The 13136-nt window shown below is 41.9% G+C and overlaps 2 protein-coding genes across 2 annotated transcripts; one reads left to right on the top strand and one right to left on the bottom strand.

The window, feature by feature from the left end:
- Positions 1 to 289: 289 nt before the first annotated feature.
- si:dkeyp-75b4.10 (ladderlectin) lies at positions 290 to 2084 on the bottom strand. Its single transcript, XM_058380030.1, has 6 exons — positions 1955 to 2084; positions 1781 to 1859; positions 1501 to 1595; positions 1264 to 1395; positions 668 to 782; positions 290 to 538 (listed from the first exon to the last, which is right to left on the bottom strand). Exons 2-6 carry the CDS (start codon positions 1839 to 1841, stop codon positions 447 to 449), a joined length of 495 nt encoding a protein of 164 aa, XP_058236013.1. The 5' UTR covers positions 1842 to 1859; positions 1955 to 2084; the 3' UTR covers positions 290 to 446.
- A 4752-nt stretch (positions 2085 to 6836) lies between these two features.
- fgb (fibrinogen beta chain) lies at positions 6837 to 11036 on the top strand. The gene is made up of 8 exons (XM_058381200.1): positions 6837 to 6978; positions 7091 to 7108; positions 7596 to 7799; positions 8554 to 8737; positions 9359 to 9700; positions 9850 to 9972; positions 10192 to 10477; positions 10622 to 11036. The coding sequence occupies exons 1-8, from the start codon at positions 6901 to 6903 to the stop codon at positions 10851 to 10853; spliced, it is 1467 nt and encodes a 488-aa protein (XP_058237183.1). The 5' UTR covers positions 6837 to 6900; the 3' UTR covers positions 10854 to 11036.
- Positions 11037 to 13136: the final 2100 nt, after the last annotated feature.

Consider the following 13136-nt stretch of genomic DNA (forward strand, 5'->3'; position numbering starts at 1 on the left):
ACACACACACACACACACTCTCTCCACACACACACACACACACTCTCCACACACACACATACTCTCCACACACACACACTCTCCACACACACACACACACACACACACTCTCCACACACACACACACACACACTCTCCACACACACACACACACACACACACTCTCCACACACACACACACACACACACACACACGTGTGTGCTCTCTCCACCGCCAACAACAATAATAATGATAATAATAATAATAATAATAATAATAATAATAATAATAATAATAATGACAAGTGTATCAGGCTTCATCATTCATCTTTATTGTAATATTGTGAGTAATGTTTCAGTAGCTGTGACTGAAAATAAGAAGAAATAATTTGGATAAAAAGAAGCTACGAGCAGTTATGAGCGTTTATGAGCATTTATGAGCAGTTATGAGCAGTTATGAGCGGTCACTAGATCCTACAGATGGGTGGGGTGTGTGCAGGTTTCTGACACAGGAAGTAAAGGTTGGTGCTGCACTGGGCATCGTTCCACAGCACTTCAACTGCAAAATAAAGCAGAGTTTAATAAAAACACTGAGGAAGAACTTCATCCTGATCTTCATCAGAGACTTAGAGAAGCTCCTGAAGGCACTGGAGCACTTTATTATCTTCAGTCTGATAAACATGATTACCTCCATAGTTCATCTCTACGCAGTGTTCCCTTCCTCCTCGTCCGTGATTCGGCTCTCCTGAATGCCACAAGCTGAAATCGAACACGGAGCCGTCGCTCCACAGCCACACGGAATTCTGGGAAAAGATGAAAGCTGGATTAGTGGCTCAGCCAAACCTCAGGCTACCTCTTTACAGAATGACATCATTATTAAAACATTTTATACGGGAATGTTTAATCATATCTTCAAATAAAAGTCTTTAGTGTGAAAAAACTTGAATTCACCCTTCTTTCTTCACCTCTGATTTTTTTTTTACTGTTTTTTGTTTATCGATGTTGCTGCTGCTTCATTTAATTGACGGTTCTTTTGCAGACATTTTCCTCCAGAGAACAGCCGAAGGTTTTAACCCTAATGTCTCCAAAGTGCAGAAACCTGATGTAGATTTAGATTCTGAGTGAACGAAGTCTGAGGTGAGGATGATGAGGAAGACTGAGGAAGAAGCCTTGAGAGGAAGCAGACTGTCCTCTTTAACAGGATTATAAATTCATCTGGTTTGTTGATTGTGATTCCTGGGATGCACCACTCTGGAATAACAGAGAGAAGAGGAGGGAAGTTACCTGAGTGGCGTCCTGAGCTCCGATCCAGGTGCGCTTGTAGCTGCCGGAGATTTTCCCCATTTTCTTGAGAAGAGCTTGAGTTTGGTTGCTGTGGATCGACGCGAGGTTTCCTCCCAGAGCCTGACAATAACGCTGCAAAATAAAAGAGAAATACATCAGGAAATAGACGAATACAGACCGCTGAGAGTGAATCAGTGATGAGTTCTAGTGTTCATGACATCAATAAAAAAAACCTACCTCAGCTTCAGCCCAGGGCTTCACTTCAGCTACGTATGTATAGCATTTTCTCCCAAATCCTGTCCAACCTTCCGAGCACTTTTTTAAACCTGGAGCTGTTCATAATAATAACAATAACAATAATAATAATAATAATACTATTGAAAAGTATAAAAATTATAACTTCAACAATAAAAACAACAAAAATAAATAAATAATAATATAATAATAATTATTATTATAATAATTATAATAATAACAATAATAATAATAATAATAATAAGACAGAGATAAGACTCACATTTAGCATCACATGCACTGAAAGCCAGTGTAAGAAGGACAAAAACAATTAAAATCTTCATTTTGTTTAAACTCTCCTTCTGGAAAGACAGAAATATGAGTCAGTATAAATATATCCGAATATCAGGAAAGCTCCGTGTGTATTAAATGTAAAATATGGTAGTTATTTAATCACCAGGATGGTCAGTGTCCACCACAAAGCACCTGATTCTGACCACGAGGATTTCTGACCAAAACCAAGCTGGGCTTTTATAGCCAGTGTTACACATTATTTATAGTAAAGCAGATGACCAATGAGGAGAGGCCTGGACGCGGTCAGGTCTATATTGGGTAAAATGATTTCTTCTATCAGATAGTCGTTTTCATGACTCTGTGCTTTTTACTTCCTCACTTCCTCACTTCCTCTGGCTACACACACAGCCTGGGTGTGAGGCTAAATTTCTGCTAAACGCTAACACACAGACATCTTACAGAGTGTTTCAGGTTTCATTTGAGGATAAAGAGTCCATTTAAAACATAAATTATCAGCATCTTTACTAAAGAGGCCAGATCTTCCATGTTGAGTGATGTAAATTTCTGGTCAGTATTAGCGGGGGCTCTGACCGCTGCATGGACACAATGCAGTAAATCTGTATCTGACATTATTTTATTAAAATTTGTTACTGTAACTGCTTTAACTCTCACTGAGTTCATGCTCTTTATTATTAATATATTTTGCACACGATATCACTTGGATAAAACACAAGGTCAGAAGTTTGTGCCCCCCTGACCATTACACCCATATGTGTTACTTCAACAAATTGTTCCCGTAAACTCTTCCTCACACAGTTGTCCAGAAGGTCTCTGTGTGTGTGTGTGTGTGTGTGTGGAGCTTTACAGTTTGACCAGACCTCAGAGTCCAGTCCCTGCTCCAGCATGATCCAGCATGAAGACATGGTGTCAAGGTGAAGGATGGAGTGAAGAACTGGAGTGTCCTGCACAGAGCCCTGATTCTGACTCAACCCCACTGACCACACACTGACCCTCAGATCACCTCACTAACACCAGAGTCTTATCTCACTAATGCTCTTGTACCTGAATGATCACTAATCCCCGCACAAACACACTCCAACGTCTAGTGGAGAACCTTCCAGAAGAGTGTAGCCGATTAGAACAGCGGAGGGAACCAATTTAAGAAGCTGACCGATTCAGATCGGTTTTTAAAAACGTTTTTTATCAGAAAATATCCATCTATTTCTACTAACAAATAATAACCATTACTAAATTTTTCCATTTCAGTATTTAGTGACGTTTCATCGTGAAAGTTTTTATTCAGTATTAAAGCTCTGGACCTTGATGTGGCTCTCAGAATGATTTTAACAGAAAGTTTGGGACGTTTGTGCAAATTCATCAACAAAATAAAAAAGAGGAACTCAGTTTGTTGTGCAACGAGAAGATCGAGCGTTTCATGATGATTAGACATTCTTCTGTAAATGTCACATTCAGTCCTCATGAAGCCCTTTCTTGCCTAAATTTATTTAGTTATATAGGGGTCAGCTGGCAATGGCGGGACACACACGTGCCACCTCAGCTGCATTCAGACTGGTTTGATGAGAAAATTCTCTATAAAGGGTTTAAATCTGATCTAAAGACTTTTCAAATAATCAAAATGTCTTCATGATGTCTTTACAACAAAAACCCTGACTGAGTGAAAAAGAACAACCTCCCAGTGACTGATCTCTCAGTGTTCAATCTTTCAGTGTCTGATTTACATTTACATCATTTACATTTCTGGCATTTGGCAGACCCTCTTATCCAGAACAATGTACAAAAGTGCTTTAAGTCTCTATCAGTGAATACATTAACACTGGTTCAGTAGGAAACACACTCAGGATTCTGTCAGTCTAAACACTGAGTTGGCGTGGGGTTTTTATAACTGTGTACATACAACATATAACAATCCATAAAAACAGGGAAAAATAAGAGCTAGTTTAAGTGTTTTAGGAAAAGGTGGGTCTTCAGACGTCGTTTGAAGACGGTCAGTGACTCAGCTGTTTGGACATCTAGGAGAATTTCATTCCACCACCTCGGTGCCAGAACACAGAAGAGTCTAGATGTTTTTTACCCTGAGAGATGGTGGAACCAGTGGAGCAGTGCTAGTGGACCTGAGGGAGCGAGGGTCAATGTGAGGAGTAATAAGAGCTTTGAGGTCAGATGGTGCTGGTCCATTGTTGGCTTTGTAGGTAAGGGTCAGTATTTTAAATCTAATGCAGCTACCGGAAGCCAGTGGAGGAGCAGCAGTAGGGTGGTGTGGGAGAACTTGGGTAGGATGAAGACAAGTCACACAGCTACATTTTGGATCATTTGCAGTGGACGAATTGTGTTCAGAGGAAGACCTGCCAGTAGAGAGCTGCAGTAGTCCAGTCTCAAAATGACCAGAGACTGAACAAGCACTTGAGTAGCCTGTGTGGATAGGAATGGTCAAATCCTTCTAATGTTGTACAGAAGAAACCGACATGAGTGTGTCACATTAGTAACATGGGAGGAAAAGGACAGTTGATTGTCCATGGCTACCCCGAGGTTGCAAGCAGTGGCTGAAGGGGAGATCATGGAGTTGTTCAGAGATAATGCAAGATCCTGGGCTGGGGATGAATCACCTGGGATGACCAGCAGTTCAGTTTGATCTGAGAGTCTGATCTCTCAGTGTCCAATCTCCCAGTGACCAATCTCCCAGTGTCCAATCTCTCAATGTTCAGTCTTCCAGTATCTAATCTCCCAGTGACCGATCTCCCAGTGTTCGATCTCTTAGAGGCCCAGAGCCACTTCCTTACCCACAAAGAGCTGCAGAGAGAGCTGTCCAATCAGAGCCAGTCACAGGTTTACAGTGTGGGGTTTAATCAGACTTAATCAGACTCTGTTCAGTTCTAATAGACGTGAATGAGGAGATCTTCACTGATCTTTCGTGTATTTTGGGTCCGAAGTATTTAGAGATAAAAAGCTTGACTGGAGGAGAAAGTGCTATCTCTCAGATCCTAAGTCCAGTTTATTTTAATTGACCCTCAGAAATGTGTTTAACTGACCCACTGTGGAACTCTGTAGGTAAATGATTTTATTAAGGTGAGCTCCTCACACCTGCACTGGTCATTTCAGCTGATTACTGACCTTCATGCATTCACTTCAATCAGGAAGAACACTGAGACCAAAAGAGTGACCAAAAGCTGCTGATTCAGCTGGTCAGTCACTGTGTGTTTGTTTGGTCAGGAACCTGAGTAATGTCCACCTGAGTCACACACACCCACCCACACACACACACACACACACACACACACCTCCGGTCAAGGACAAACCCAGTGAAGCTGTATGCCGTGTGTGTGTGTGTGTGTGAGTGTGTGTGTGTGAGTGTGTGTGTGTGAGTGTGTGTGTGTGTGTGTGAGTGTGTGTGTGAGTGTGTGTGAGTGTGTGTGTGAGTGTGTGTGTGAGTGTGTGTGTGTGTGTGAGTGTGTGTGAGTGTGTGTGTGTGTGTGAGTGTGTGTGTGTGTGTGTGTGAGTGTGTGTGTGTGTGAGTGTGTGTGTGTGTGTGTGTGTGTGTGAGTGTGTGTGTGAGTGTGTGTGTGTGTGAGTGTGTGTGAGTGTGTGTGTGAGTGTGTGTGTGAGTGTGTGTGTGAGTGTGTGTGTGTGTGTGAGTGTGTGTGTGTGTGTGAGTGTGTGTGAGTGTGTGTGTGTGTGTGAGTGTGTGTGTGTGTGTGTGAGTGTGTGTGAGTGTGTGTGTGTGTGTGTGTGAGTGTGTGTGTGTGTGTGTGAGTGTGTGTGTGTGTGTGAGTGTGTGTGTGTGAGTGTGTGTGAGTGTGTGTGTGTGTGAGTGTGTGTGTGAGTGTGTGTGTGTGTGTGTGTGTGTGAGTGTGTGTGTGTGAGTGTGTGTGTGTGTGTGTGTGTGAGTGTGTGTGTGTGTGTGTGTGTGTGAGTGTGTGTGTGTGTGTGAGTGTGTGTGAGTGTGTGTGTGTGTGAGTGTGTGTGTGTGTGTGTGTGTGTGAGTGTGTGTGTGTGTGTGTGTGTGTGAGTGTGTGTGTGTGTGTGTGTGTGAGTGTGTGTGTGTGAGTGTGTGTGTGTGTGTGTGTGTGTGTGTGTGTGTGTGTGAGTGTGTGTGTGTGTGAGTGTGTGTGTGTGTGTGTGTGTGTGTGTGTGTGTGTGTGTGTGTGTGTGTGTGTGTGAGTGTGTGTGTGTGTGTGTGTGAGTGTGTGTGTGTGTGTGTGTGTGAGTGTGTGTGTGTGTGTGTGAGTGTGTGTGTGTGAGTGTGTGTGAGTGTGTGTGTGTGAGTGTGTGTGTGTGTGTGTGTGTGTGTGTGTATAAACACTTTCTGTGATTATTTATCATTTTTTTTACATTTTACTTTAAATGAATTATTTTACTTTTTTATAATAAAGAATTTCTTTTGCATTCCAGAAATATTTATTTATATTTAAATAAATCAGACTGCAATCGTCAGAATTCAGCATCAGAACAGTGAAGTCTTTAAAGTTCTGTTTTCCAGATGAAATGTTCTCCAGATGTTTCAGGTCCTGTGTGAAGTCTCCAGTCGTGTTTGGTTTTAAAACAATAAATATTACAGATTTAAATAATATTTAAGAATATTTTAATCACACAACATGAATCTTTGCATGGTGATACCCTTTCTGTCCAGAGATCTGTGTGGAACTTCAGCAGACTGCATCTGATTTTTATTGTCTGAAGAAACCAACAGAAACAATTAAAACAGTCAATATATTTATTTATTTATTTTTTTGTATGAAAAGTATTTCCTGTTTTGTTACATGCCCAGAAACACAAAACAGCTGTTTGTTTTTATTTCAGAACAAACGAACACAAGGTCCACGCAGCGTCTTAAACAAATTAGTTCACATGAATTCATGTCCAGAGTTCACATTGCATTATGGGTCCAGCTTGTTAGCACATTTCCCAAAAATGACCGGTGAAGCGTTCTCATCGATCCTCCTGAGTTAATGATCACATCACACACATCTGTCCTGCTGCAGCGTGAATCATTGTGAGGAGGACCCGAGACGATGGGCTATAAATACACACTGCGGAGAGCTAAAGCATGTAGAACAGCAGCAAGAAGGTCCGAGTTTCCTCCTGCTCTTTATCATGAAGTTTCTCCTCCTCCTCAGTGTGTGTGTTGCTCTGGCTCGGGCCAGTTCTGATTACGATGATGAAAATGATGCAGTGAGTATAAACTCCCGAGATTAGTAAAGATTCTCAAACTGCTCAGGATTATAACAACAACTCAGCTATTAATTCTCTCTCTCTCTCTCTCTCTCTCTCTCTTTCTGTGTAGGAAGTAAAAACAACACAGGTGAGCTGGTTTTATCTTCCACTCTTGGTAACAGAATTGATCAGTAAACTCTTCACTGCTTTTCTTCACTGCTTGTCTTTGAGATGTTTACTGTTTATTCCTTCACTGGATATTTATCTGGTCATGTGGATATGCTTTAAAATACTTTTAAAGTTTAAGACTTTATGGACTGAACATAATTATTGTCGTTAGTTTTTAAACAAATGAAACATTTACAGGTCAGCATCTGAACTCCGGAAAAGAATAATATTTCCTAATCAGCATTTTCCGTGTTTTAATTATGCAACTCTTTCCAGCTAATCATTATTTTATCTCTTTCCTCTAAAAGAGAGGCATCATTCTTTTGAACACATGAGAATAAAATGATATTTACAGATGAATATAAACCTGATAAAGGTGTAACCTGTGAAGAAATCCATCACTGAATTTTAATTGTATCTGTAAACACCACAACTTGCTGAATGATCTGGTTTTGGATGTTTCTCAGCCCACAACTGATTTCAAAGATCCTCGAGGTCACAGGCCTCAGAACCGAGGGCGTGAAGTTTACATACCTGTCGCTGCTCCACCTCCCGTTAGTGGACGAGGACGTTATGGACCTAGACCCACTGCGACCACAGACAGAAATCTTCAGGAGGAGAAGAAGGAAATTCCTGACAGCGGAGGATGTGTTCACGCCTCAGAGACAATGGTACACTGCTAGAGTCCAGTCCAGTACACTGCTAGAGTCCAGTCCAGTACACTGCTAGAGTCCAGTCCAGTACACTGCTAGACTCCAGTCCAGTACACTGCTAGAGCCCAGTCCAGTACACTGCTAGAGCCCAGTCCAGTACACTGCTAGAGTCCAGTCCAGTACACTGCTAGTCCAGGAATTATAGACCCTCGTTAGCGTAAAGTTTCAGAGCCTGACTCGGGTCTCAAAACCTCTCAGAAAATAGCAGTGATGATAAACTTGTTAGTAGACACCAGGATGTACTGTTAAAGCTTATATCATATCATATTATATTACTAGATTATAAACCCTAATTAACCCTGGAGGTCAGGATTACACTCAGAACATTTATTTAAGCTTATCTTTAGAATTGTCTCTCATCAGTTCTGCTGCTCCTCACATTGCAGAAGACTAAAAAGTCTAAAGTTTCTACACAAAAATCAAGCATTTAAAAAGACCATGATGAACATTATTAACTTTGTTACCGTATTTTTAGGACTGATGTTGATGAAACATTTCCTTTAACGTTTTATTGGAAGTGATTTTTAGAAAGAAAAAAGTCTGAAGTTATTTAAATTTGTACAATTTACATAATAAAACCCTCTGGAACCGGTGATATGATTTATAATAACTGATGAGGGACATGCTGTGTGGAGAGTGAGCAGAAGTCTTGAAGATGTGATCTGATTTGGTGTGGGGTCTGACCTGTCTGGTGTTCTGTGTTGTCCTGCAGGGTGTCCTCTGTCCCACAGGCTGTGAGCTGAAGACAGCTTTACTGAAGCAGGAGCGTGACATTAAACCCACCGTGGCTCTGCTGAAAAGAGACGTGGAATCTCTGTCACAGACATCCAACTCTGTGTACAGATACGTGGAGGAGCTGAGCTCAGAGATCACCGAGAGACAGAGGATCAACAACGGTAAAGGAGATTAGACTGATCTGGACTAATATCTGTAATAACGGCTAGTCATCCATGTAGGAGATAACAAGTGTAATGATGGAGGTAATGGAGCTGATGGTTTTAATGGAGCTGATGGTTTTAATGGAGGTGATGGTGTTAATGGAGGTGATGGTGTTAATGGAGGTGATGGTGTTAATGGAGATGATGTTGTAAATGGTGGTGATGGAAGTGATGGTGTTGAAGGTGATGGAGGTGATGGTGGTGATGGAGGTGACGGTGGTGATGGAGGTGTCAGTGTGAAGCTGATGTATACAGATGAGAAAGTTGGACAGTCTAAAGCACTAAAGCGCCGCTGCATCTCTCTCTGTAGTTAAAGATCTCACTGCACTTCTATTATTCATAATGGAGTTTTCTGTAAAATTTAAATATTAAAGTAACTCTGGAAGTTCAATCACCCAAAAATGTAGACTTCATGTTCATGTTCCTCTTTTGAGAAGCTGTTCCTGTTTAAATGTAAAGGTGTTTCCTCACAGATACGCTTTACTCACAGCATGTCGTTCTATACAGCTCTCTAAATTCTCTGCTTGTCCATCTCACATGTTCAGAGCTAAAGAAAATGTCTCTCTTGTATCTTTTTAGGTAATGACGAGTTGGTCAGTCAGTACACAGATGACCTGGAGGTCCAGCACTCGTATGTGAAAGAATCAGTGGACATCACATTTCCACAAAACATTAAAATCCTGCAGGCAGTTCTGGAGAAACTGCGGGACAAGATCCAGCGTCTGGAGAAGGCGGTCACTGACCAGAAGGCGAAGTGCACTGAGCCATGTGTAGTGTCCTGCCCCGTTCCAGTCGTCTCCGGAAAAGACTGTGAGGATGTTTACAGGAACGGAGGAGAGAGCTCTGAGATGTATTTTATTCGCCCAGAAGCCTCACAAGCACCATACAAGGTCTACTGCGACCAGACAACACAGAACGGAGGTACGAGACGAGGGAAAAACAGACTGATTTTTAACACCACTCAACTAAACATTTAACTCTAATTAACGGTCATTTGATTTTGAAATGACTTTGGGGTTTTGAGTGTGTAGTGTTTCTCAGTCTCTCCACTGCTCTGTCTCTTCTCTCAGGCTGGCTGCTCATACAGAACCGACTGGACGGCAGCGTGGACTTTGGCCGGCGATGGGACGATTACAAGAGAGGTTTTGGAAACGTGGCATTTGATGTTGGGAAAGGTTTCTGCAACACTCCTGGTGAGATGTTCTTCTCATTCATTCCTGAGCTCATGTAACTGCAGTCTGACGTCAAATCCAATTTATATTCCTGCCTCACGGTCAGCATTCCTGGGATGGAACCACAGAGACTCCGAGCATTTAGATTAAGATGAATAAATGATATGAGCTTCTTGTGGGTTTTTGTGTACATCAACAAGAGCTTCCTGACCTCTGAATGTTTTCTTTTTGGTGATGAAGGTGAGTACTGGCTCGGTAATGACCGCATCAGTCAGGTCACTAAGACGGGTCCAACTGAGGTTCTGATCGAGATGCAGGACTGGGCAGGCACGAAGACGTACGCTCAGTACCAGCAGTTCACTGTACAAGGCGAGGCCTCCAACTACATCCTGGCAGTGGACAAATATTCTGGCACAGCAGGAAACACCTTCCTCACCGGGGCAACAGAGCTGTTGGGTGTAAATCGTACCATGACCATCCACAATGGCATGATGTTCAGCACCTACGACAGAGACAATGACCGCTGGTGAGCATCACGACCCTCACAGTGGACATGAGATTCTGTTTTGTATAGAGTTACATTTAATGTTTAGTTCCTGTTGTCTCTTACACTAAATATATGTATATATATAAATATATTTTACAATATATGCTCTTTTAACCTATACAGGGAACCTGGTGACCCGTCCAAGCAGTGTGCTAAAGAAGATGGTGGTGGCTGGTGGTACAACTCCTGTCATTCAGCCAATCCTAACGGCCGATACTACTGGGGCGGAGCTTACACGAAAAAAATGGCCAAGCACGGTACAGACGATGGCATCGTGTGGATGAACTGGAAGGGCTCGTGGTACTCGCTCAAGGCCATCAGCATGAAGATCAGACCTTTCTTTGCTGAGAGTTAACACACACACACACACACACACACACACAGACAGACACACTTTTACTGTGTGAAAAAAGTACTCTTATAATAAAAAAGGAAAAAAGATGAAAAAGATGTTGATGTCGATGAAATATGAAGATAAGAAGAACTGCATCCTGTCAGTAAAGCTGTTGATGTGGAAAATAAAAGTGTGTGAACTTTATATTTTATCTGACTCTGATCTTCTCAGTGAACACTATAATGTTTAACATTTCTGTCCACGCTGCTCTCCTCTCCTACGTTCACGTTTATCACTGAACACGGGTCACTCAGCCTCTGTACGCTGACCACATGACCAGTATGTGAGTAAGCAGGTAGAAACGACTACTGTGTAGAAAGAGACAGGAAGAAGCAGAGACACTTTACTGGACACGGTCTGGCTGTAGATCAGTGGACTTAAATGCTCACATATCATCAGCAGAATGAAGCACTGACCATGAAGTCTCCACAAACGGCACACACACTTATCACATGACCTCCTACTACCACATCTACACACCTACACTTTACACAACTACACACCTACACTACACGCAACTAATCCCCAAAGCATCTGAAGTTATTATATTGAGTAAGTAAGCTACGCTGAAGTTTTAGCAGAAGGTACAGAAAGGAAAGGTTATCTCACTAGCTCAATTAGCCAAATGCTTCAGCTATGTTCATTAGATCACTAGTTCATGCTGCTAGCCTCATAGTTAGCTATCTACTGAAGACTGTCCCGAGTGTCGGCTAAAGTCTGTAGCAGCATTTAAATATTAAACCCAACAGGTAAAGTTTCTGGACGTCAAAGTGAAGAAACATCTGGCTAGCGCTAGTCCACTGTACTTAGCTTTTTAAACTTAAATAAAAGTATCTGAGGATAAATTATTAAATCTGTCTCTTATGTTCAATAAAACACACGTCACTGCCTGCTGCTAAAATCACAGCTGTACAGATGTTTCCAAGTAAATAAACCTGCAGGATGATCAGATGATTCTTTTAAAGTATAGAAGTGTTTTTATCTGATCCAGGATACAATACAGTAACTTTATAATGGAATAAAAAAAATATTACAGTGACAACTTCATACATTAGAGTGGAGTTTATTCTTCCTTCCATCTCATCAACAACACCATAACACCATACCACTGCAGGAGAGCAGAATAAGGAGCATCAGACACTGAGATTAGACACTGAGGATCTGAGCATCAGACACTGAGATTAGACACTGAGGATCTGAGCATCAAAAACTGAGATTAGACACTGAGGATCTGAGCATCAGACACTGAGATTAGACACTGAGGATCTGAGCATCAGACACTGAGATTAGACACTGAGGATCTGAGCATCAAAAACTGAGATTAGACACTGAGGATCTGAGCATCAAAAACTGAGATTAGACACTGAGGATCTGAGCATCAAAAACTGAGATTAGACACTGAGGATCTGAGCATCAGACACTGAGATTAGACACTTAAGCTCTGAGCATCAAAAACTGAGATTAGACACTGAGGATCTGAGCATCAGACACTGAGATTAGACACTGAGGATCTGAGCATCAAAAACTGAGATTAGACACTGAGGATCTGAGCATCAGACACTGAGATTAGACACTGAGGATCTGAGCATCAGACACTGAGATTAGACACTGAGGATCTGAGCATCAAAAACTGAGATTAGACACTGAGGATCTGAGCATCAAAAACTGAGATTAGACACTGAGGATCTGAGCATCAGACACTGAGATTAGACACTGAGCATCAGACACTGAGATTAGACACTGAGGATCTGAGCATCAAAAACTGAGATTAGACACTGAGGATCTGAGCATCAGACACTGAGATTAGACACTGAGGATCTGAGCATCAGACACTGAGATTAGACACTGAGGATCTGAGCATCAAAAACTGAGATTAGACACTGAGGATCTGAGCATCAAAAACTGAGATTAGACACTGAGGATCTGAGCATCAAAAACTGAGATTAGACACTGAGGATCTGAGCATCAGACACTGAGATTAGACACTTAAGCTCTGAGCATCAAAAACTGAGATTAGACACTGAGGATCTGAGCATCAGACACTGAGATTAGACACTGAGGATCTGAGCATCAAAAACTGAGATTAGACACTGAGGATCTGAGCATCAGACACTGAGATTAGACACTGAGGATCTGAGCATCAGACACTGAGATTAGACACTGAGGATCTGAGCATCAAAAACTGAGATTAGACACTGAGGATCTGAGCATCAAAAACTGAGATTAGACACTGAGGATCTGAGC

This window comes from Hemibagrus wyckioides, linkage group LG26 (assembly GCF_019097595.1).
Source record: "Hemibagrus wyckioides isolate EC202008001 linkage group LG26, SWU_Hwy_1.0, whole genome shotgun sequence".
Taxonomy (NCBI): Eukaryota; Metazoa; Chordata; class Actinopteri; order Siluriformes; family Bagridae; genus Hemibagrus; species Hemibagrus wyckioides.